Genomic DNA, 22,077 nt, shown 5'->3' with positions numbered 1-22,077 from the left:
ACTTCTGTGAAACCGCCACAAAGAGCAGTGAGCATATTCCCTTTGCCCTCATTTTCTAAATTCTCATTTTGCTGGCTGAAAAGTAGAAGTGATGGCTGGAGCTCCAGCCACTATTTTGGAACAGGAAGATGGGAACCACACCACAGCCCAGGGAGGCAGAACAGTGAGCTGGAAGGAGCCCATTTTCTGAGCACTTCATGGAGCAAGGCCGCCCTACCTGCCCTGAACTGTCTCTGCCTCTACACTTTCACACAAGCAAGATACAAACTTCCACCCTGTTTAGCCACTATTATTTTGGGTTTCTGTTTCTTGAAACTAATCCTTCCTAAAGCCACATAGAAAATAACCTCTAAGAGTATGCTTCAGACGTAACCATGCCTCTTGCCATTGTGATTGGTGCCACGAAGAACTTGTAGGTACAGTGAGAGGGACCAGGGCACCTGTGTGGAGTCAGGCCAGGGAAAGCTCTTCTGAGCTCTGAAGAATGGTAAAATTATCTAGGTGAGAAATAAACAAATATTTGTCACTTGTTAAAAAAAAAGAGAGTGGGAGGAGTGTTCCATGAAACAGTAATGCTCTCTCGTAGGGCTGGTTAATTTAGAGAGTGAGCTCTACAGGGCAAGTGTTTTGTTTGATATGGGTCCCTGGGTCTAGCACAGTGCTTGTCTTGCTCAAGAAATGCTATTGAAAACCTATTCCAGTGTGAGAGCTGCAGGGCCAGCGTGACTGAGTGAGTTATGTGCTGTTTACAGGTCTGCTCCCAGGGCTGAAGTCCGTCCGAAAGCTTGGGCAGGAAGGATACAGTCAGACAAAGGAGCAGATCCACTGGACAAGAAGAACATGAAACCCTCTACAGCAACCAATCCGGAGAACGGTATGTGGTGCCCGGAATCCTTTCTAGACCAGAAAGGCCTTATAACATCACTCTAGACATGAGATGAAATTTAGGGGCAGGGATTCTGATAAATGTATTGTGATTCTTATAAGGAACTTGTTGGACACTTTGGAATATCCTACTACCTCTATTGGTGATGAGTCTAAGCAATTTTCAGGCAGGAAGGAAAGAAATCAGCACAGTGGATTCAGAACCTCCTTTTTTTCTCTTTTCCCACCATGTTTTATTTAAACTTAGAACTTCACAACTTGTTAACATTCAAAATATCACTGCAACAAGTAGAATGTCTATGAAAACATGTAAAAAATCCAACATTCACTAAAATCTCTTCAGTTTCTTTAAACATCTCTTGGCAGTTTGATTTGTTTTCTTTTTCTTTCTTTTTTTTTTTTTTAAGATTTAGTATTTATTTGAAAAAGGGGGCACAAGCAGGGGGAGGGGCAGAGGAAGAGGGAGAAAGCATCTCAAGCAGACATCCTGCTGAGGGTAGAGCCTGACTTGAGGCTCAAATCCATGACCCTGAGATCATGACCTGAGCCAAAACCAAGAGTCCAACACTTAACCCACTGAGCCACCCAGGCGCCCTGGCCATCAGAGTTTTTCAATAACACTTTCAATAAGAACTTTCAGAAAAGGTGAATACAAATGACTATGTTTGAATTAGAAAAGGAGAATCCAGAGGACAACTAAGTAATTTTGGAATAAACCAAAGGCTGATAAGGTGGGGGAAGGGAAAGAATATTGCTCTCATAAAATCTTACATCTGTACGTGATCTATTATTTCATCTAATGTTAGCAACAACCGTATGGGAAAGCTAGCTTATTATTTTGCCACAAGGAAACTGGGTTTCAGATAGTTGGATGACTTTCTGATGTTCGCACAGTGATAGAACCAGAGATTTTGGCCTTAAACCCAGCATCGTCTCACTCCTCGGGAGCCCCTGTGGCACATCCCAGCTGTCAGAGTTATCTTTCACACTTACACCTGCCTTTCTTCACCTCCACCGGCCACCCCACCTCTGCCCTCTCCCTTTTCCAGGTCTCTCCCAGATCCTGAGGCTTGTGCTGCGAGAGCTGAATCTGTTCTATAGCCGAGACGTGAATGGAGTGTGTCTCCTCTACGATCTTCTCCATTCCCCATGGCTGCGGGCTCTGCTGAAGGTGAGCACCCGTTACCTGGAGGTCTTCGCTTACTGTGGGAGCTGAAAACTGGTCACCCAACTGTGCCGCTGGCCAGGTGGCAGGAAATTTCAACTTGGTAAAAGTTCTTAGAAGGCAATTCTTTTCTGTGTTCTGAGAATTTCCAACATGGGTGTAGGGGTCCCCACACCAACAACAATTGTCAGGATACTAGCGGATGTCTGTAATTCGTCTCAATTCTGACACTATCTATCCGCAGAGAGCATCAGATCCCATAGGGTAAGGGTTGGGTCTCATGGGACTGTTGTCCCCTCCCCCATGTCCCACGCCAGTCACAAGCCCAGGCTGTTACCTGTGCTTCTGTCCAACTGTCTACAAATCAGAGGTTCCCATGACCTCTTCCTTGGGTGTGACTAATTTGCTACAGCCTACAGAACTCAGAGAAACATTTTACTTGCTACATTACCAGTTTATAAAGGATAGAACTCAGGGACAGCCAGATGGAAGAAATAAATAGGGCAAGGCCTGTGGGAAGGGGTACAGAGCTTCCATACCCCCTCACGCTCCCCTAGATCTCCACAAGGTCACCAAACCAGAAGTTCTAACAAACCCAGTCCTTTGGGGCTTTTCCGGAGGCTTCATTACATAGGCACAGTTGATTAAATCATTAGTCATTGGGGATTGAGTCAATCTTCAGCCCCTCCACTCCCCAGAGGTGGAGGTGGGGCTGGGGGTGGGGGTGGGACTGAAAATTCCAACAGTCTAATTACATGGTTGGTTCTCCTGGCAACCTGCCCTTAACATTAGGTACATTCCAGAAGTCACCTCATTAACATAAAAAAAGGTATCTTTGTCACTTTCTTCACTTAGGAAATTCCAAGGGTTTTAAGAGCTCTGAGCCAGAATCAGGACCAAATGTATAATTCTTATTATAAATCACAATGTCACAGCAATCCTCAGAGAAGAGCCACACAAATCTCTTAGATTACGAAGGATAGATTTTGGTGGGAGAGTATATAGCAGTCCCTCTTTTCTCCCCCAGTTCCTTTTCTTCCAGAGGACCCTGGAATCACAAAGTGGCCACCACAAACGGCCATTGACAGCACCCTTAGCATCTGTCTACAACTCTTTGTCCTTGAGGCTAAAACTCAGGACAAATAAAAATGCTTTTAAAAAATTGTTCCTCTTTGGGGTGCCTGGGTGGCTCAGTCAGTTAAGCATCTGACCCTAGGTTTCAGCTCAGGTTGTGATCTCATGGGTTGTGGGATCGAGCCCCACCCTGGGCTCCCTGCTTAGCAGGGAGTCTGCTTAGAGATTCTCACCCTCTGCCCCTCCCTCCCACTTTCTCTCTCTCTCCCTCTCTCAAATAAATAAATAAATCTTTAAAAAACTATATTCTTCTTTGTTTCTTAAAATCAGGAAATAAGATATTTACAATTCTGTTTGGGTATCTTACATTTTTCTTATCCTGAAAATTTCTTTTTTAAAAATTTGGCTAAAATTTCACACACTGTACAATAGCATCTACTATCTGATTATAATTTTGTTCAAATGCTATTTTTTTATTTTAATGTTTTTTTATTATGTTAGTCACCATACAGTACAACCCTGGTTTCTGATGTAAAGTTCGATGATTCATTAGTTGTGTGCACCATGCAATACGTGCCCTCCTTACTACCCATCACCAGTCTATCCCATTCCCCACCCCCCTCCCCTCTGAGGCCCTCAGTTTGTTTCTCATAGTCCATAGTCTCTCGTGTTTCATTCCCCCTTCTGATTACCCCCCCTTTCTTTATCCCTTTTCTTCCCCTACTGATCTTCCTAGTTCTTATGTTCCATAGATGAGAGAAATCATATGATAATTGTCTTTCTCTGCTTGACTTATTTCACTTAGCATTATCTCCTCCAGTGCCGTCCATGTTGCAGCAAATGTTATCAGAAAGAACGAGTTCTCAAATGCTATTTTTAAGAATGATTCTTTTAAAGTTATTTTTGGGGATGTGGGTGTTTCCTTCAGCTAAGTGTGCAATGTGGTTAATCTTTTAATGCATGTTAATATATTCTTCAAAATAAGAGAAAGCGGCAACATCTTTAATATGAACAAAGAGGTACTCTCACAGCACTTGTTTTAAGACTCTTGATTTCATCTACTCGTCGACTCCTGGCCACTTAGGTTGTTTCCATGTCATGACTACTGTGAATAGTGCAGAGACATCAATAGTCATGTTATCAATATGTCATTCTCCTTGTTGCCCCTCTGCAGGTTTATGATTGCCTCCAGGAATTTAAAGAAAAGAAACTCGTTCCTGCCACAACTCATGCACAGACATTATCCTGTGAGGTAAGGTGGTTTTTTAATCCACAGAATAGTGGGGCTTTAATGAATTAAAGGATCTGACAGCAAAATTGGATTGATGATTACACATCTTGTAAGTGTTTCTAATTGAGCTTTAATAGAAGGAAGAAAATTGGTCAGCACTTCAAATTTAAACAACAACAAAACACTTTCAGCATGCGTCAATTTCTCTCTTTTTTTCTCTAAACCTTACACTCCATTTATCCTATGTAATCTGAGGATAAATATTGTTATAGTAATGTTTCCCAAATATATATCTCTAGCTGGGATCTTTGCCTGAACTCTAGACTCTCACATCCAACTGCCTCCTCTTCCTCATACTTAGTTGTATGCTTACTGGACCCCTTAAACTTGGCATGTCCCGCGAGCTCCTGATCTTCCCCACACCCAAAGCCACCCCCCTCCCAGCCTTTTCCATCTCAGTAATGACATATTTGTTCTTGCAGCACTCAGACCAAAGTCTTTGGGGTTATCTGTGACTTTCTCCTTCTCTCATACCTTACACCCAATCTGACAACAGATCCTGTCAGCTCCCATCTCAAAATATATCCAGAATCTTATCACTTCCACTCTGCCATCTAATAGAAACCATTGTCATCTCGTATACAGATATTTGCAATATGGCCTCCTACCTGGTCTCCTGCTTCCACCCTTCAGCCGCTATAATATGTTTCAGCATAGCAACTGAAGAGATCTTCTTGAAGGGTGTATCAAATCATGTCACTTCTCTGCTCAAACCCTTCCAATGACTTCCCATTTCAGGGTACACATCATAGTGTGTAGCCAAACATAATGTAATTCCCATTCCCTCTTTGACTTAACACTCACCCTCTAGCTCTTGTTCACTCTGCTTCAGTCAGATTAACCCCTTATGATTGTGTGAACCAGACATGCTCCTGCCACAGGCCCTTTGCACTTGCTATTCCATATGTCAGTAATGCTCTTGCCCATATAGCTACATGATTTGCTTCCTCATCTCCTGGTCTCCTCCCAAATGTCACCTTCTCACTAAGGCCTTCTCTGGTCACCAATCTAAAATTGCAGCCCCTCAGAGCACTCCTTGTCCACTTTCCTGTTTTATTTATCTCCTTAATTCTCCTCATCAAGTAAAAATGGGGATATTTGTTTTTGAGAATGGGGATTTTTGTCTGCCACAGTATTTGTATCACTGAAAACAGTGCGTAGCACTTAGATGCTCAATAGATATTTGTTGGGTGGATGAATAAGTATAATCCATTTTATTATTATTTATTGTCCAAACCATATTAAAAGAAATAGGGAAAAAAGAAGAAAAAACTGTACCTTCAGTTCCAGTAATCAATAATTCAAATTGTTCTCATTTGTCCCCAGGAAAATACATATTTTATTCAGTTGTAAGCCTAGGGAATGGGGTAAAGCTTAGTAAACTACTTGTTTTCATTTAACTGTATGTAATGAGGCTCAACTGCTGAGGTTTCATGGGGCTCAGTAAACTCTTGAAAGGTCTATGTCCTCTCAGAAAGCAGGTCTACACCCAAACAGAAAAGAGATCAGAATAGAATGTTTAACACTTTTTTATTGCAACAAATATTAAAATTGGTAATCAAATAATAAGTCCTAAAATACAAATTACTATTCCCATTTTCCATATGATGAATGGAGCATCCCATGGAATTAAGCTACCTGAGTTCTCCAGGCATTTGAGCCTGTACCTGGAGAACTCAGACACCTTGGCCTGCCCATAAAGATTCACATTAACAAACAGTTGTTTTAGCACCACTAGAGGGAAATTGCCTTGGTACATATATTACGAAATTATGTTAGTTCCTCCTCCAAGCCTGTGGTATGCCAGGATGGAGGCACTGGGATTTAGACCTACCCCGAATCTTGGATTCTACCTGCTATAGTAAAGTTGAATGGATAAGGAAAGATCCTAGGCCCTGACTTTAAAGATAAAAAAGAAGGTTTCAGTGACAGTTCTTCTTAGGTCAGTATCACCCAAGTTAGTGTATCTGTTATCCAGCCTGGATGATGTTAACTAGGTGATGAAGATTTTTAAAAATTTTACAGTGTATGCTTTTTCACCAACCAGGTAGTGGGGATATTACGTGAAACTCCTAAATCCCCTGAGATCCAAGAGCTGAAACAAATCCTCCAGGATCCACACTTTAAGGCAAGTGCTTTCTAAAATAGACAAGATATGCCCATCTGGCACGTGGGCAAAGTTGGGAAGAAGAAGTAAGTGTGACAGGAAGTGTCCTTTCTAAATAGACATTCTATTACTGTACATGGGCGACCAACAGATTGTTTTTAAAGATGTGAGCCTGAGATGCGACTGGCTCTGTGTTGGTAGCTGTGGAGCCAAGCCTGCCATGTTTATGAGGAGACATCCAGAACTTTCCATGATGTCTTGTTTCCACCCTGAAAAGCCATTGTCCCTCTAAAATTCTGGGGGACAGTCAGGGTAGTATACTTCCTTTCCAACTTGGAAATATTTTAAGTTTTGGATGAGGTGTGTGAAGAGGTTCTGAAAATATGGTATAAGGATGATTAATTCAATGAGGAAGTATATGAAGGACATCTGGTTGAAGAACATTTGATTGCAGAACAGAAGCCTCTCTCATAGTACTTATAGAGTTCGAGTTCAGTTTATCAACAAATGAGAACCTTACGAGAATATCTGCCTTGGAGCGATGGAATTTAGGAGTCAAATTTTCAGTTCACAACATAACCCTAGAGAATTTTCTCTGAGTTCCAGAGAAGTTCTGTCCACCAATCTCAGGTTGGGCTATGGAATGACTACTTCCCCACCTGATGATGTTTTGATTACAGTCTCCTATTCTGCCTTAATCAGGGAAAACATTACAAAAGTTATTCTGTAGTTCAAGCTTATGGGAGCATCGTGGATTACATGTGTTTGCAGGAAATGAGAAAGTGACAGAATACATTTTAGCAGAAATGCAGGAATATGTTATGTATCACTTAACTTCCCTGTGCCTCATTTCTTTATGAAACGGGGACAATACGTATACCTGCTCATGGAGGTATCATGAAGAATGAGTTAATCCACATAAAATGCCATGCCCGGCATGTGTGTGTTGGTTGTGGTGATGGTCGTGGGGTGTCTTACAGAGTGTTGGCTCACCCTCTTCTAGATGTGTGTGTCCTGTGTGTGACCTTTGTTCACCTTGCCTTCTCTGTTCCTAGGCCTTGCTTAGTGCCCATGACACTGTGGCTCAGAAAGATTTTGAACCCCTTCTCCCCCCACTGCCAGACAATATCCCTGAGAGTGAGGAAGCAATGCGGATTGTTTGTTTGGTGAAAAACCAACAGCCCCTGGTAAGGAAATCACTTTATCTTCTCAGTTAAAATGATATCAGGGCTAATTGTGAACCAAGAGTTAATTATGAACTAAGGGTTAGTTGTGAACTACATTATCTCCAGTAGTTATTTAATATAATGTTAAATATTCTTGTCTGTAGTCACAGGTATAGTTTGAAGCATTCAGATGATGTGAGGGTATCCATGATAATGGCTAGAGCACGACATTCTAACGATTTTTGCCCGTGGTTTCACATTATATGTTATAATGTCTTCACGAGGAAAGACTTCTGCTTTGTGTTTTCCTTTGTTGAAAAATCTGTGAAAAATAAGACATTTATTTTATTTTATTTTATTTATTTTATTTTATTTTTTGAGAGAGAAAGAGAGAGAGAGAAAGAGTTTGAGCATGAGCTGGGGGAGGGACGGTGGGAGAGGGAGAGAGAATCCCAAGCAGGCTCTATGCTCAGTGGTGGAGCCCCATGCAGAGCCCAATGTGGGGCTCGATCTCGTGACCATGAGATCATGACCTGAGCTGAAATCCAGAGTTGGACGCTTAACTGACTGAGCCACTCAGGTGCCGCATATTTTATTTTATTATTTGACTCTCTGATGTACATAAATTTCCCTAAACTCCAATGTATTTATCTAAGTTTTTTCCTCTTTATTAATTGGAAGCTAAGTGAGGCATTAATTTGATTTTCTAAGAATAGTCTCTTTGATTAGGTTGTAATGGTGAGAGCTTTCTTTATCTTTGGAAGGATCTAAGTATTTTTTTTGTATCTATGTGGTTGGATAGAGGCTTTGGTAGGCCAAGTTTGAATGAATGGCCCTGGTTGGTATAAAGACCCTCTTCTGACCAGACCAGAGCTATTTTGAGGGAAGCCACCAGAAAAATGATTATGTTAGGTAAAAGAGGGATTCCATTGCACTCTATCCCCAGGGAGCTACCATCAAGCGCCACGAGATGACAGGGGACATCCTGGTGGCCAGAGTCATCCACGGAGGGCTGGCTGAGAGGAGTGGTAAGCTGGAGCAGCAGGGTACACGCATGACCAGAGAAATAGGAAACCTTAGATGTTTAGTCTTTCCAGGGAGACCCCTCTTTCCTAACCACAGTCGGGCTTCAATGCATGGCATTGCTTGATTACTAAGAAGGAGGAAATAAATATTCCAGAAAATCCTCTTTCCCTCCTTCACTGAGGCCCCATATTAATGTCCACTCAGTTTACATTCTCGTGGTAACCTAACAAATATGCCATTCTGTAGAAAAGGAAACTGAGGCTCGAAGAGATTAAGTAACTAACATGCTCGAGGTTGCACAATTCGAGTCAGCATGCAAGTCCAGGTTTACCTGCCCTATATTCCCAACTCCCACTCTTCCCCTGGTCCTTCTGCTTTCAACAGGCATAGCTCTGCCCCACCTTGAAATGCCCGTTGCTTGTGCTTTCTATCAGCCAACTGAATTTCCTTCCTTTCACTGTGCCTGCTGTCCTGCTTCCTCACTGCCCACGGTCCTGCAGACCTGGCACAGTCTTCATACCCCAACATTTGAAAAGCAGTGACCCCAAGGATTTCCTAGTTACTAAGTCCTTCAGCCCTTCCCTGCTGTCCTGCTTCCTCACTGCCCACGGTCCTGCAGACCTGGCACAGTCTTCATACCCCAACATTTGAAAAGCAGTGACCCCAAGGATTTCCTAGTTACTAAGTCCTTCAGCCCTTCCTTTGGCCTCAGTTTTTGCTTCTCTAGCACATCTGACGTCGACCATAACTGTCTTGAGGTTTTCATCGCCCTTGGTTTCTGTTCCAAGACGTCATCCTGCTTCTCACCTCCTCCCTCTGATAACTGTCCTGCTTACTTCCTGTTTCTGAAGGCTTGATTGTAACTCCCACGTTCCTCCAGGTTTCCTCTTGGAAGAGTGCCCCACACCCTTTCCTTGTCATTGATCGTTTACTCATGATGCCATCTTTACTTTTGGTGCTATCTTTTTTTTGCAACATCAGATTAGCAAAAATAAAAATATCACCATCACTCGACACTCAATGAAGAGGTATAAAAACGCAGTTCTCTGTGCTTTGGTGGAGGTGGGCACTAGAATAACCAGTCTATATGATTAAGATTATGATAATTTCAGAGTAAATTTTTAAATGTCAGCGCATGCTTGGATTAGTGAGTTTGCTAAAAATCTTTGGTGTAGCTACCTCTATTTTTTTTTTTTTTTTTTTTGCCAATTTCCTTGTCTCCTTCTTTGTTTTGTGTTCCCGCTTGCCTAGGGTTGTTATATGCTGGAGACAAACTGGTGGAAGTGAATGGAGTTTCAGTTGAGGGACTGGACCCTGAACAAGTGATCCATATTCTGGTAACAGTCTTCTGTTTGCCTTCTCGACGACCCAGTGCGATGCCGCGGCTGCCCTGAGCCTGTCTGGCCCGTGGTGTGGGCACTGTAACGTGAGGGGGATTTGGTCCCTCGTGGCAGCTTCCTTTCTCCAGACCCCCAGAGCTTTTCTGCTTCTGTGCAGCTCAACCCCCAACCTTCCACCCTAATCTGGTTTCTGCTGGAGACTTCTCTTGCCAACCTGCTCTTTCGGCCTCAGGAAGGCTGCCAGTTTCCCCAGCCCAGGTCCCTTGTTGTCTGGGTTGTTCCTTTGGAAACTGAGCCTGAGTGGGCAGAGTGAGACTTCGGAGGGGAGTCTGAACCTGAGCAAACTATTCTTGCTCCCTAACATTTTTCTACAGCTGAAATCTATTTAACATCTTCCCTGAGGTAGCTTCGGGGTAGGAGAGATGTCTTGGGATGCTAGCCTCTGGGGAGGGGGATTTCAACCACTGCCCTTGGTGGTTGAAACTGGGGATTTATGACCAGATGATGGTTTCTTCTAGGTCCCCAGTCCCACTTTTCAAACCTTCGCCAGAATCAGTCATAGGGGTATGTCCCTACCATCTCCCCCATGCACACCCCAAGTGTGGGGCCAGAGGTCGATGACTATTTAGCATATAGACTAGTGGTTCTCAAACTGGGTTTTGGGGGGAACTCTAAATGTTCATAGATGTGCCTCAGGGATAGAGATGAGAGGTGGTATTATAAGGAGTTTAGCAAGCACCAAAATATTTTGCAAATGACCACTGCTGCACAACGCTGCATGGCATGAAGACACTGCAAATGGGGCTTGAAGTCTGCCACTCACAGACGCACACGGCTCCACCTGAGCTGTTTTGGTGGTGGCTGCAGAGCCAGGATGGTGGGGTTGTGAAATTTCTGAGTGAGGACGAGGTTTTGTCCACCTCTGTATTCTCAGTGCATGTGACAGGAGGATCTTACCTTCTCCATCAGGCTGAGAGGTTCTCTGTCTCTTCAAAATGTTTGAGGGCCCCCATTCCCACCGTTAGCTTGGAGCTTGTCAGTCTCCTCAGAAGGCTTGGGAGCCCTCCTCTCCCCATCACACTGGGCTGCCTGGTGAAGGAACAGGTGCTCAGGAAGTAATTACCGACTGAGGTTTGAGGAAGGGAAGTCAGATCAAGACCTCATCTCCTTCCCCAGCATCTATGGGAAGAAAATCTTGCTGAATAAGTTTGCAAGATGGAGTGTTCCGGGGGAGGCTGGTCCTCAGGGTGGGGCTCAGCAGGCTAGGGACTCCAGAGCCCCACAGCCGGGCAGAAGCTACATTTCTTCCTAATTTCCACTTCTGCGATGATATTTAGCTGTCGAACCTTTGTAAAAATCCCCATGGGGGATGTCACTCTTAAAGCTGGAAACACTGTGTTGTAACTCCTTCTGCTAAACCCCAATAATCCAGCGAAACCTGTAACTTGTTATCCCCTCCCCTTTGACATTTTCTAGGCCATGTCTCGCGGCACAATAATGTTCAAGGTGGTTCCAGTTTCTGCCCCTCCTGTTAATAGCCAGAAGATGGTAAGAATGTACAGAGTCTTCATAATCACACATAGTAAATTCTCAAATGACAATAACAGTGACTTAATATTTTGTATCATACTGCCCTTCTCTATAATGTGTTGCACATCTTTCAATACTGTGTTGTACATTTTTCAATACTGATGACCTGAGAGGTAAAAGAATAAATGAATCCGAAAAAAGGAGATGGGATACAAGAAGTTAAAAAGTAACATCAAGAATGGGAAACACTTGAGCAAAAACTTCTCAGCACTAAGAGATTCTGTTGCCAAAGTTACTTTTTTCATGGATCTTAGACTCAGTTAAAGAGGGAAGTTCTCCCTTTTGGAGAGTATGGGGAGATAAGACAGCAATAGTAGGTGGAGGGGTGGTTTTACGTCTTGACAACCCATGGGCAAGGTTCTTCTGATGGGGCCATTTTGCACCTGGTGTCAGGTGTACGTTCGTGCCATGATGGAATACTGGCCCCAGGAGGATCCCACCATCCCCTGCATGGACGCAGGGTTGCCTTTCCAGAAGGGGGACATCCTTCAGATTGTGGACCAGAATGATACCCTCTGGTGGCAGGCCCGGAAAATCTCAGACCTTGGTACCTGTGCTGGCCTAATTCCTTCTAACCACCTTCTGAAGAGGTAAGAAAACTCTCACTCCTGGACTAAGGACCGAGCCATCAGGAAATAAAATATTTCCCCAGCCTTCTGTTATTGCAGTTAAGACGGGGTAAAGGGAGACAAGCAGTTGGGTAAACACATACACTGGTCTATAAATCCAAAAGTCAACTTATCCAAATACCCTAAGCATCTTAAATACCAAGGGGATCAGAAGAATCATACCAGCTAGAAACGAGAGAAAAGCACTTGTGAAACTCAAACTTAAGAAGATAGTTCTAACTCCCTCTATTAATCATTCAAGGCTGTGTTGAAACCTCAGCTATTGAATATGAACCCATGACCCTCACTTTTGTGTTTTTGAGGTCCAAGGGAATGAGTAAAGATAGAAGATAGAAAAAGGTCCAAGGCTTAGCCAATGATAAGAAATCAAGAAGAAGGAAAGGAATTAACAATAGAGATTAAGAAGGAGTGACCAAAGAGGCAGGATGGAAATCAACCATGTCAGCTGCCGTAGAGTGGACTGAGAAGTAACCGTTGGATCTGGCAGTATGGCAATCAGAGGTGATCTTGATAAAAGCGATTTCAGTGGCGGGATGGGACCAAAGTCCTAGCAGAGTGGGATTTGAAGAAATTGATGGCATGAGATATTTTAGTACAAAGCAGAGCAGAACAATGGAGAACTAGCTGAAAGGGAAAGTGGAATGGTATGAGAGAACTTTTTTAGGTGAGGTACATAATGCTGGTGGGAACAGTCCACTTTTACAATAGAGAAAAAAGAGAAAGAATTGCTATTGTCAATGTCCTTGAGCAGACAGGAGAGATGATCTAGTACAGTTGACCGTTGAACAAGGCAGGGGTTAGAGGTGCTGACCCCCATGCAGTCAAAAATCTACATGACTTCTGACCCCCCCAAAACTTAACTACTGATAGCCTACTGTTGACCAATAACAGAAACAGTGGATTCACACATATTTGGTATGTTATATGTATTATATACCGTATTCTTACAATGAAGTAAGCTAGAGAAAAAGAAAATATTAATAAGAAAATCATAAGGAAAATACATTTGCCATACTGTACTATTTTTATTTTTTGAAAAGTCTGTGTATAAGTGGGTCTGTTTAAAGGTCAACAATATACAAGTAGAGGGGTTGACCTTACACAGGATCACTAACAGTAACAGTAACAGCAGAGAATCCAGAGTGTGTGGACATGGTTGAAGGTGAGGCGTATGGTGGGAGCCTGTGGAAGTTCTCTATCAACCACTCTAATTTTCTCAGTGAAATAAGAAGTAATGTCATCAGCGGAGAGTAAGGGTGGGTAGGGAAGTGCTGGGAAGGAGAGAAGAGAAAGTTCGAGACGTTTCTATGAGAACCTGCGAGCAGATGCCTTAGGTAAATACAGTATGCATAAGTGAAGGGCCTGCTTAAGGTTAAATGTCATTCATTTGCAGTGATTCCAGTCAGCTTCCTGGTGGGCAGGTCTGGATGAGGCAGAATTGGATTTAACAGTAAATCTAGAAAAGGCCATGGGAGTGATTATAATGATGGGCCCTGATGCTTAAGCTAGTAAGGAGAGAAATGAGGGAGTAAGGGTCAGTGGAAAGGAAGTAAGATCAATGGATTATAGGAGGTCAGCAGATGATTGGGGCTGGAAAGGCACGAGGTGTTGGGAGAAGAAGAGGGTGCTGGAGGTTGAGATTGAGTTACTGACACAGGAAGGTCTGGGGTATGACACTGTGAGGCAGTGGCTGAGGTAGAGTGAACACCGAGTAAGAACTGGATGGCAGGAGATCAAGGAACCCAGAGGCCGCGTGTTCGGAGGGGGAGGGGCATCTCTATGCCTAATGGAATCACGGAAAATCCTGTCGGAATCATGTTGAGAGTGTGAGGGCGAGCAGGCGTAATCTGGAGATGGCCAAGACCCCACCTCCAGACCTGAGGAGCCAAGGCCAAGCATGCTGCGGGGTGTGCGGGAGCCAGCTACCAGAGCCCGTGTGCACCCGTCCTCATGTCCACGGTCAGTGAGGCCAGGTGGCAGCTGGAAATCAGCCACCAGGAGAGTACTGACGTGAAAGACATCAGCAGACCTGCTCATCTGCTCCTTCCCTTCCCCCAGAGCTGGGAGAGGAAACAAGCCACTCTTAAAAGGTGCAGGGGAGGGAGCAGTACCCTCAGGAGACCTGGGCTTGGGTTAGAGCGAGGCGAAGGACTCACTCACAGTAGAGGCTGAAGTCTGGGAGCCGGCTGATGATCGACTTCAAGATCCACGGGGTGTGGGAAAGGGCTTTGGGGAGGGCGGGTGGTGGACGGAGCCTTACAGGAATTAAAGTGCAGAGGATAAGGGATGACCTGAGCTCTAGGGGCTGACACAAACAGGGATAAAGGCCTCGTGAGATTAGGCACAAAGCAGTGAGGAGTCTCGAGTGGGGGTCTTGCAAGGCGCCCACAGAAATGACAGGTTGATTGGATTAGTGCACGTAAAGGAGGCAGAAAGAGCGAACCCACGTGGCCCTAAGGGAACTGTAGAGCTTCGGCAGTCTGGGGGGGGGGGGGGTGCGGAACACGCTGTGAAGGCTCAGAGGCCAGGCAAAGCGGCTAAGCCGCAGAGAGGCAGGGCCCCTGTGTCAGTACTGAAGCTCTGGGGCCTGTGAACCCTTGGTCACCGGCCAGAGTTTCAGTAGAGGTCAGAGTTGCTCTGAAAGGATCTTGTGAGGCAGGAAAAAAGTGCTAAGAAAGCCTGTGTATTTGGAGACTATTTGATGATGTGTTTGGAGAAGAAATCTCCCTTTTCATGTGGATGGAGGCAGCAGAATTCTAGGAAACACTGGATCTCTTTCGCCCGGGTTAACCTGGGTGGGTTTTTTTGTTTTTGTTTTTTTTCTCACGGTGTATTTCCTTGTGCATAGGAAGCAACGGGAGTTCTGGTGGTCTCAGCCATACCAGCCTCACACCGGTCTCCAATCCACCATATGTGAGTGTGCTAATACCTCAAACCCAGTGTGGGCCTCAGGGCGAAGCCTGCTCCTTCCCTCCCAGGGCTGGCTTCCTGCCCAAGAGGGGATCTCTAAATCTCTAAATGTCCCCCCTGCCCAAATAACCCCCTGGCAGCCATCTGAAATCCTACTCTGCACAGTTATTCCTTTGGATTTAGAAGAGTTTTCAGTTTCTGCAAATGCAAATGTCCCAGTGTTGGTGACACCGTCAGTGACGGCTCCCCAGGGTGGAGCCCCCAGGGTCTCTACAGCTCATATACGGCTGCACACAACCTTCGCTTGCACTCCAGGCAGGGGGTTAAATTTCACTCTTCAGAAGCTCCGCTGAACAGCTATGTGTGCCTTTGATGAGTAAACACGAGACTGAATGATTCCTTAATCAATGCAGCTTGCTTGCTAGACAGTATTGTTCAAATGGCAGCGGGGGGGAATGGCTAGTAAAGGTGTCCGTGGTGGCAAATGCTTGTAAACTACTTCCTGCCTTAATACGTGGGGGCTGCAGCTTGGCAGAGCTCAACTGGAACCGTCTGTGTGAGGCCCTTCAGAAATGGCCCTTGTGCCAGCCCCTGGAAAGGAGGGAGGGAAGGGGACGGGGCACCAGGAGGAGGGAGAGGCGCCTGGCAGGAGGCTGCAAGGGGACAAAAGTAGACAACCGTGTCGGTGTCACAGATCAGCCCATGGCAAGTCCTCAGTCACTGTATTACTCACTTCTCTCAGCCCCGCATTAGTTTTTCTTTTCTTTTTCTCTTGAAAACTTGTGAAGACAACTATAGAGAGAGTTTCGAAAGAAGAAAACCCTCTTATGATTCCTACACACTGGCAATGTTTTCGTATCACCTTATGGATACATATCTTACAGGCTTACACTAACAGCTGCAATACCACTTCCCATATTTTTTTAAACTAACATTTTTTTAAATCTTTAAATTTTTAAATTTTTTTAAGTTTTTAAAAATTATTAACATGTAAGGTATTATTTGTTTCAGGGATACAGGTCTGTGATTCATCAATCTTACACAATACACAGCGCTCCCCACAACACATATCCTCCCCAGTGTCCATCACCCAGCCACCCCATCTCCCCATCCCCTCCCCTCCCCTCCAGCAACCCTCAGTTTATTTCCTGAGATTAAGAGTCTATTATGGTTTATCTCCCTCTCTGGTTTCATCTTGTTTCATTTTGTCCTCTCTTCCCCTGTGATCCTCTGCCTTGTTTCTCAAATTCCACATATCAGTGAGAACATATGATCATTGTCTTTCTCTGATTGACTTATTTAGCTTAGCATAATACCCTTTAGTTCCATCCAGCTCATTGCAAATGGCAAGATTTCATTTTTTGATTGCTGCATAATATTCCATTGTGTATATATATATATATCACATCCTTTTTATCTATTCATCTGCTGATGAATATCTGGGCTCTTTCCATAGTTTGGCTATTGTGGACATTGCTGCTATAAACATTGGGGTGCAGGTGCCCCTTTGGATCACTACATTTGTATCTTTGGGGTAAACACTGACAGAATGGGAGAAGATATTTGCAAATGACATATCAGATAAAGGACTAGTATCCAAAATCTATAAAGAATGTATCAAACTCAATACCCAAAGAAGACAGAATCCAATCCAGAAATGGGCAGAAGACATGAACAGACATTTCTGCAAAGAAGACATCCAAATGGCCAACAGACACATGGAAAAATGCCCAACATCACTCAGCATCAGGGAAATACAAATCAAAACCACAATGCGATACCACCTCACAACAGTCAGAATGGCTAAAATTAACATGGCAGGAAATGACAGATATTGGTGAGGATGTGGGGAAAGGGAGCCCTCCTACACTGTTGGGAATGGAGGCTGGTGCAGCCACTCTGGAGAACAGTATGGAGGTTCCTCAAAAAGTTGAAAATAGAGCTGCCCTACAACCCAGCAATTGTACTACTGGGTATTAACCTAACATTTTATGAGAAACTTTTTTCATGATATGATCTTCATAGTGATATTTTAGTTATTTCCCCTGTGTTTTGGAAACGTTTTTTTGTTTTGTTTTTTCCCAAACCAGATTGAAGTACTTCTTTAATTCAGTTTCCTACTTCATTTCTCAAAGGCTCATGAAAATGCTGCTGAAACTTCTAATGAGCATCTGATAACTAGTATGACTACTGGTTGATGTTTAATTTGCTCATGTAGACTAAGTGTGATTTACATTAGCCTTTCGGAAAAGTCCATCCTGAAAAAGAATTTGCAGCCCCTATTGTTATACTCACGTATCTCTAAGTCCAAGAACCCCAAGGAAGGAGCCACTGACTTAAAGGGTCGCCTCTCGCAGGGTTGTTTCTGAAGGAGCATGATCAGTTTCTAAACTATTTCATCATTTCTTTTCTTTTTAACTGTTTTAGATGGTGCTGCCATAAGTATTATTTTGTATCTTTCTGTTTAATGTTACCATAGAGAGAAAATAATCTCAGGAGTAGGTTATTGAGTCCAGAGGTATAGGCAATTTTATTTAACAAGACTTAATGAAAAATTTGCAGATAACTATAAAAAATATATTTACTGAAGATGCACATACACTTGAATGGTCACATTTCTCTCCCTTCCTCCCATCCTTCCCTTTCCTTCCCTTCTCTTCCCTTCCTTCTTCTTTCTTCTCTTTTCTTTTCTTCCTTTCTTCTCTTTCCTTCCTCCCTTCCTCCCTCCCTTTCTTCCTCCCTTCCTTCCTTTTATCCCAGTCAAAATCCGAGTTCCTAATATATGATGGAAGTGCATTAACTCAGAAATTAGTAGAATGCAATCCTTACAGAACTTTAGGGTGGGAAGGGAGTGGATTTGCCAGAGGGAAGATCTCCATTTCCAACAAGATTCATAAATATATTAGTTTCTATATTCATTTATCATTTTGTTACCAAACCTCTACCAAATTTCTATAGATTAAGCCCAGAATATTAGTTACTATAATTTTGGCACTTCACTTTTCTTATTATAAGTTAACCTGAAAAACTATCGCATTAACCAATGTGCTCTCTCTTTTTTTTTTCTGCTTCCATTATTTGTCTGCGCCCAGCAATTTCTATGGAAGAAGGTAAGAAATAGTATTTGAAAAAACAAACAACCTCATCTCCGAAGTCTCATAGAAATTTTGTATAGTTTTCTTAACTCACTTCAATCCATTTCAGCTATTTTTTAAGCTCTCCTGTATACCTAGTTGTGTGCCAATCACTAATATCCTAATTTGTAAAAAAAGATGTCAGTCAACAGAAAGCACATATGATGTTATTGTCCTAACACTGAGAGGAATAGAAGAGAAGAGAGATAACGTTTAGATGCATCTTATGGTAAAAAGTCAATAAGAGTTGTGAAGCTGGTTCACTGTTTTGTGTCAACTGTTTTACACACACGGTCTTAAAAATAATCCTGTAAGGAATTGCGATTAATCCCATTTTATGGATTAAAAGATTGAGGTCTGCAGAAGGTAAGAATGTTGGGGGGTGTTGCAGGTACTGTAGTCTGGATGGAGGCTTCTGTCTGAAGGGCCCTGCATCATGGGCAAATGGGACTTCCAGCTATTACTGCTCTTTCTCCAAGCCCAGACACCCAGGTGCCTCAGTATGATGACAAACGCACACTCACAAAAGCAAGAAAGCAAGGTGCCATCTGCTTGTGGAAGGGGAGAGAAGTGAGAAGAGCAGTCCCCTAGCCACCCCCACATTTCAGTCCTGAAATTCAGTCCTGAATCAGGCCACCATCACAAGACCCCACAGATTGGGTACCTTAAATAACAGACACTTATTTTCTCACGGTTCTGACAGCCCGAAAGTCCAAGATCAAGGTTTGGCGGGTCTGCCTTCTGGTGAGGCTTCTCTCTGGCTTGCAGAGGACTGCCTGTCCTTTTGGGCCTAGGCCCCAATCTTATGATCTCATTCAACCTTAAAGACCCTGTCTCCAAATACAGCCAAACTAGGGGCTAGAACTTCAACATGTAAATTCGGGAGGGATACAAATGAGTCCATAACACCTACCCTTGCCACCAGTGTGGAATTGTTGATTTTAAGAGAGTAAAGTCAGTGTCTGTCTTACATCCCAGAGTAGCAAGTTAGAAAAATCAGGGCTACTTGTGCTGTTTTTAGAAAATCACTCCCGTCCTCTGTAAAACAGGAACAATAATTATAGTTTTTCTTTGCTTAAAAAACACACACACATAAAACCTCTAGTTATGTCTTAGGAACTAATGGATCCACTGTTGTTATAAAATACTAATCTGAAAAATAATCTCTCAATAAATGTAAGGAATTGAATGGCAGCTATGTTATTGGTTTACCTGTGTCCCTCTCTCTATAAAGCAGTATTATTTTATAAAATTTTTCCTATTGCATATTTTACTTAAAAAACAGTTATATGGTCTGTAAGGAGGGAGTAATAAGTTTATTATATGACTTGGTAATATTATAGCTTATTATACAGACAATTATTTGCAGTTTTGGAACATGACAAGACTTATTTATTAAACCACTATTTATTGTGACACCTGGTTGGCTCAGTTGGTTAAGCAACTGGTTCTTGATTTCGGCTCAGGTCATGATCTCAGGGTCCTGGGATCAAGCCCCTTATCAGGTTCCATGCTTAGCTCAGAGTCTGCTTGAGATTCTTTCTTTGTCTCTCCCTATGCCTCTCTCTTTAATAAATAAATAAAATCTTTTTAAAAACCCCTTTAAACTACTATTTATTGATCACTTGGGAAGTGCTGGGCACTGTGTTAGGCACAAGATGTATAGTGCTGAAAAAAAGTTATTTTTTCCAAACATATATTCAAATTTTGATATTAAAAGGAAAATTCAGTTCAATTTAATAATTTGTCAGGTACCTATTATGTGCAAGACACTGCACTAAACTTTGTAAAGTATAAAAACTAGCAGAACAGTTTCTGCTTTCAAGGCGTTATCTAGGAAGGCAAATAAGGCAAATACTCAAATGATTATGTTACAAGGTAGAATAGATGTGCAGGAGCAGAGAGCTCACAGTAGTAGGAAGAAAATGCTATGTGGTTCATGGCAGAGATATTCATTTTTGTTGGTGTTTGAGATGGACCTTGAAGCATTACAGGCAAAGGGAACAGCATAAGCAAAGGCACAGAGGAGGCCTGATGGTGGCTCCTCTGATGGGGGTACAAGACACGTGACAGAAAGAAGTAGATAATAGCCTTCAGAGTCGGGTTTGGGTCATGTCGTAGAGGGTTTTGTGTATTAGGATGGGATGGGTGGTTTTAAAAATTATATTCTCTTATCCTGTTATGAATACCCTAGCTAAACGTAAAAATAATTAATATTTATTGAGCACTTACCATCTGTCTGAGCTGTTCATACATTATCTTAATTAGTCCTTTCTTATATGGTAGATATTACCACCATCTCCATTTATAGATAGAAAACTGAAGCTTGAGGTAAACTAATTGGCCCACTCTAAAAGATGATGGTTTTTTTTTTTTTTTTTAAGATTTTACTTATTTGTCAGAGAGAGAGTGAGCACAAGCAGGGGGAGCAGCAGAGGAAGAAGTCCCTGCTCAGCGGGGAGCCCAATGCGGGATTCGATCCCAGGACCCTGGTATCATGACCTGAGCCTAACACAGACGCTTAACTGACTGAGCTATCTAGCTGTCCCAAAAAGCTGATGCTTTAAAAATTGTAACCATTTTATGTTATGTAGGCTTCTATACCATAGATCTTCATTTTCATTTCATACAGTGGAGTCCTTTTTCTCCCTCCAAGTGAGCAAGCATGAGGAATAGTTGTAAAAGTAATGTTATTATAAGATGATCTGAGTTTTTCTGACATAAGTCTATACGTTGGGAATTTTGTTTGTGATACTCATACATTTTAAGTTCTATTTTTCTATCCTGTTTTAGATGACATGAAGATTGATGAGAAGTGTGTGGAAGCAGGTAACGTTTCCTCTTGACAGATTTACCACCAGAAGGAACATGAAGCATCTCAGCTCTAGATTTTCTAAAGCAGAGTTAGCCAAACGGGGCCACAGGCCTTTCCTCTGGAAGAAATGTGTAAAATGAGCCCCTTCCCTCCCCACCCCTGCATCCTTTTTCTGTGGTTCTGGCACTTGAAAGGGAAGCACAGCTGTGGGAATGTCTCCAGGCTCCAAACCAACCTTCTAGAAAGTGTTCTAGAAAGCAGTGTCTTGGAAATGATCACAGGAACACTTAGTAATACTCAGGTGTTATGTTCAGCAACATTCAGTGGAATGTCTGGAAACTGCCATGCTCTTTGGAAAATACTATAAAATATTGAAATGCCAATTTTTAAAAAACAACATATATTTTTTGCTATTGTTTGGTACCATCTTCTGATAGATTCTAATATAGATAATTAGTAGTGGATTCCAAATTTTTGAGAGAAATATATGAAAACTTTTTATCTTTCAGTACTTAAATTTTTTTGTAAATTGGGAAAAGATTTTCCAAATTTAGTGGCAGAACTAAGATTGGTTCAAGAATCACAACGGTAATGTTGGGAACTATTAGAAAGTCAATCTGATAGGTGAGTTTGTCTTGGCTTTCTGGGCTAATCTAGTTTTTAGAAATTAAAGAACAATATGAAATCTTTAAATAGTGGATATTTCAAAGATTCACATATACTTCCCGGAACAACTACAGAATAATGTTGACACCATATTTATTCTATCAAATACACATTTTGTTTTTTAAAAACTCACCCCAATATTCACTTCTTTCTGTAATTTAATTAGGTAATATGTTCACATACTTTAAAATTCAAAAACTACAAAAGTATGGAATTCCTCCCTTTCCCTGCTCCCCTACTCGGTTTTATTTCTTGAGGTAATAAATGCTCTGTTTCTTG

General features: G+C 42.6%; 2 protein-coding genes across 2 annotated transcripts in view; both read left to right on the top strand.

Annotated features, from left to right (window-relative positions):
* Window positions 1–818, top strand: part of ALS2 (alsin Rho guanine nucleotide exchange factor ALS2) — a 78,731-nt gene extending 77,913 nt beyond the window's left edge. The window contains exon 35 of the mRNA XM_057304014.1: window positions 753–818. The gene's annotated coding sequence lies outside the window, so the exon portion shown is untranslated. The remainder of the gene's footprint in view (window positions 1–752) is intronic.
* The window catches only part of MPP4 (MAGUK p55 scaffold protein 4), a 38,205-nt gene continuing 16,502 nt past the window's right edge, over window positions 375–22,077 (top strand). The window contains exons 1-13 of the mRNA XM_057316063.1: window positions 375–412; window positions 753–874; window positions 1,935–2,056; window positions 4,299–4,376; window positions 6,463–6,543; window positions 7,578–7,709; window positions 8,635–8,716; window positions 9,966–10,051; window positions 11,531–11,602; window positions 12,038–12,234; window positions 15,122–15,186; window positions 18,276–18,293; window positions 21,111–21,146. Of these exons, the coding sequence (XP_057172046.1) occupies window positions 375–412; window positions 753–874; window positions 1,935–2,056; window positions 4,299–4,376; window positions 6,463–6,543; window positions 7,578–7,709; window positions 8,635–8,716; window positions 9,966–10,051; window positions 11,531–11,602; window positions 12,038–12,234; window positions 15,122–15,186; window positions 18,276–18,293; window positions 21,111–21,146 (1,129 nt within the window). The remainder of the gene's footprint in view (window positions 413–752; window positions 875–1,934; window positions 2,057–4,298; window positions 4,377–6,462; window positions 6,544–7,577; window positions 7,710–8,634; window positions 8,717–9,965; window positions 10,052–11,530; window positions 11,603–12,037; window positions 12,235–15,121; window positions 15,187–18,275; window positions 18,294–21,110; window positions 21,147–22,077) is intronic.

Source organism: Ursus arctos, unplaced genomic scaffold (genome assembly GCF_023065955.2).
Source record: "Ursus arctos isolate Adak ecotype North America unplaced genomic scaffold, UrsArc2.0 scaffold_1, whole genome shotgun sequence".
NCBI classification, from domain to species: Eukaryota; Metazoa; Chordata; class Mammalia; order Carnivora; family Ursidae; genus Ursus; species Ursus arctos.
The sequence above is the reverse complement of the archived record's forward strand: the minus strand, read 5'-3'. Positions and strand labels throughout refer to the sequence as shown.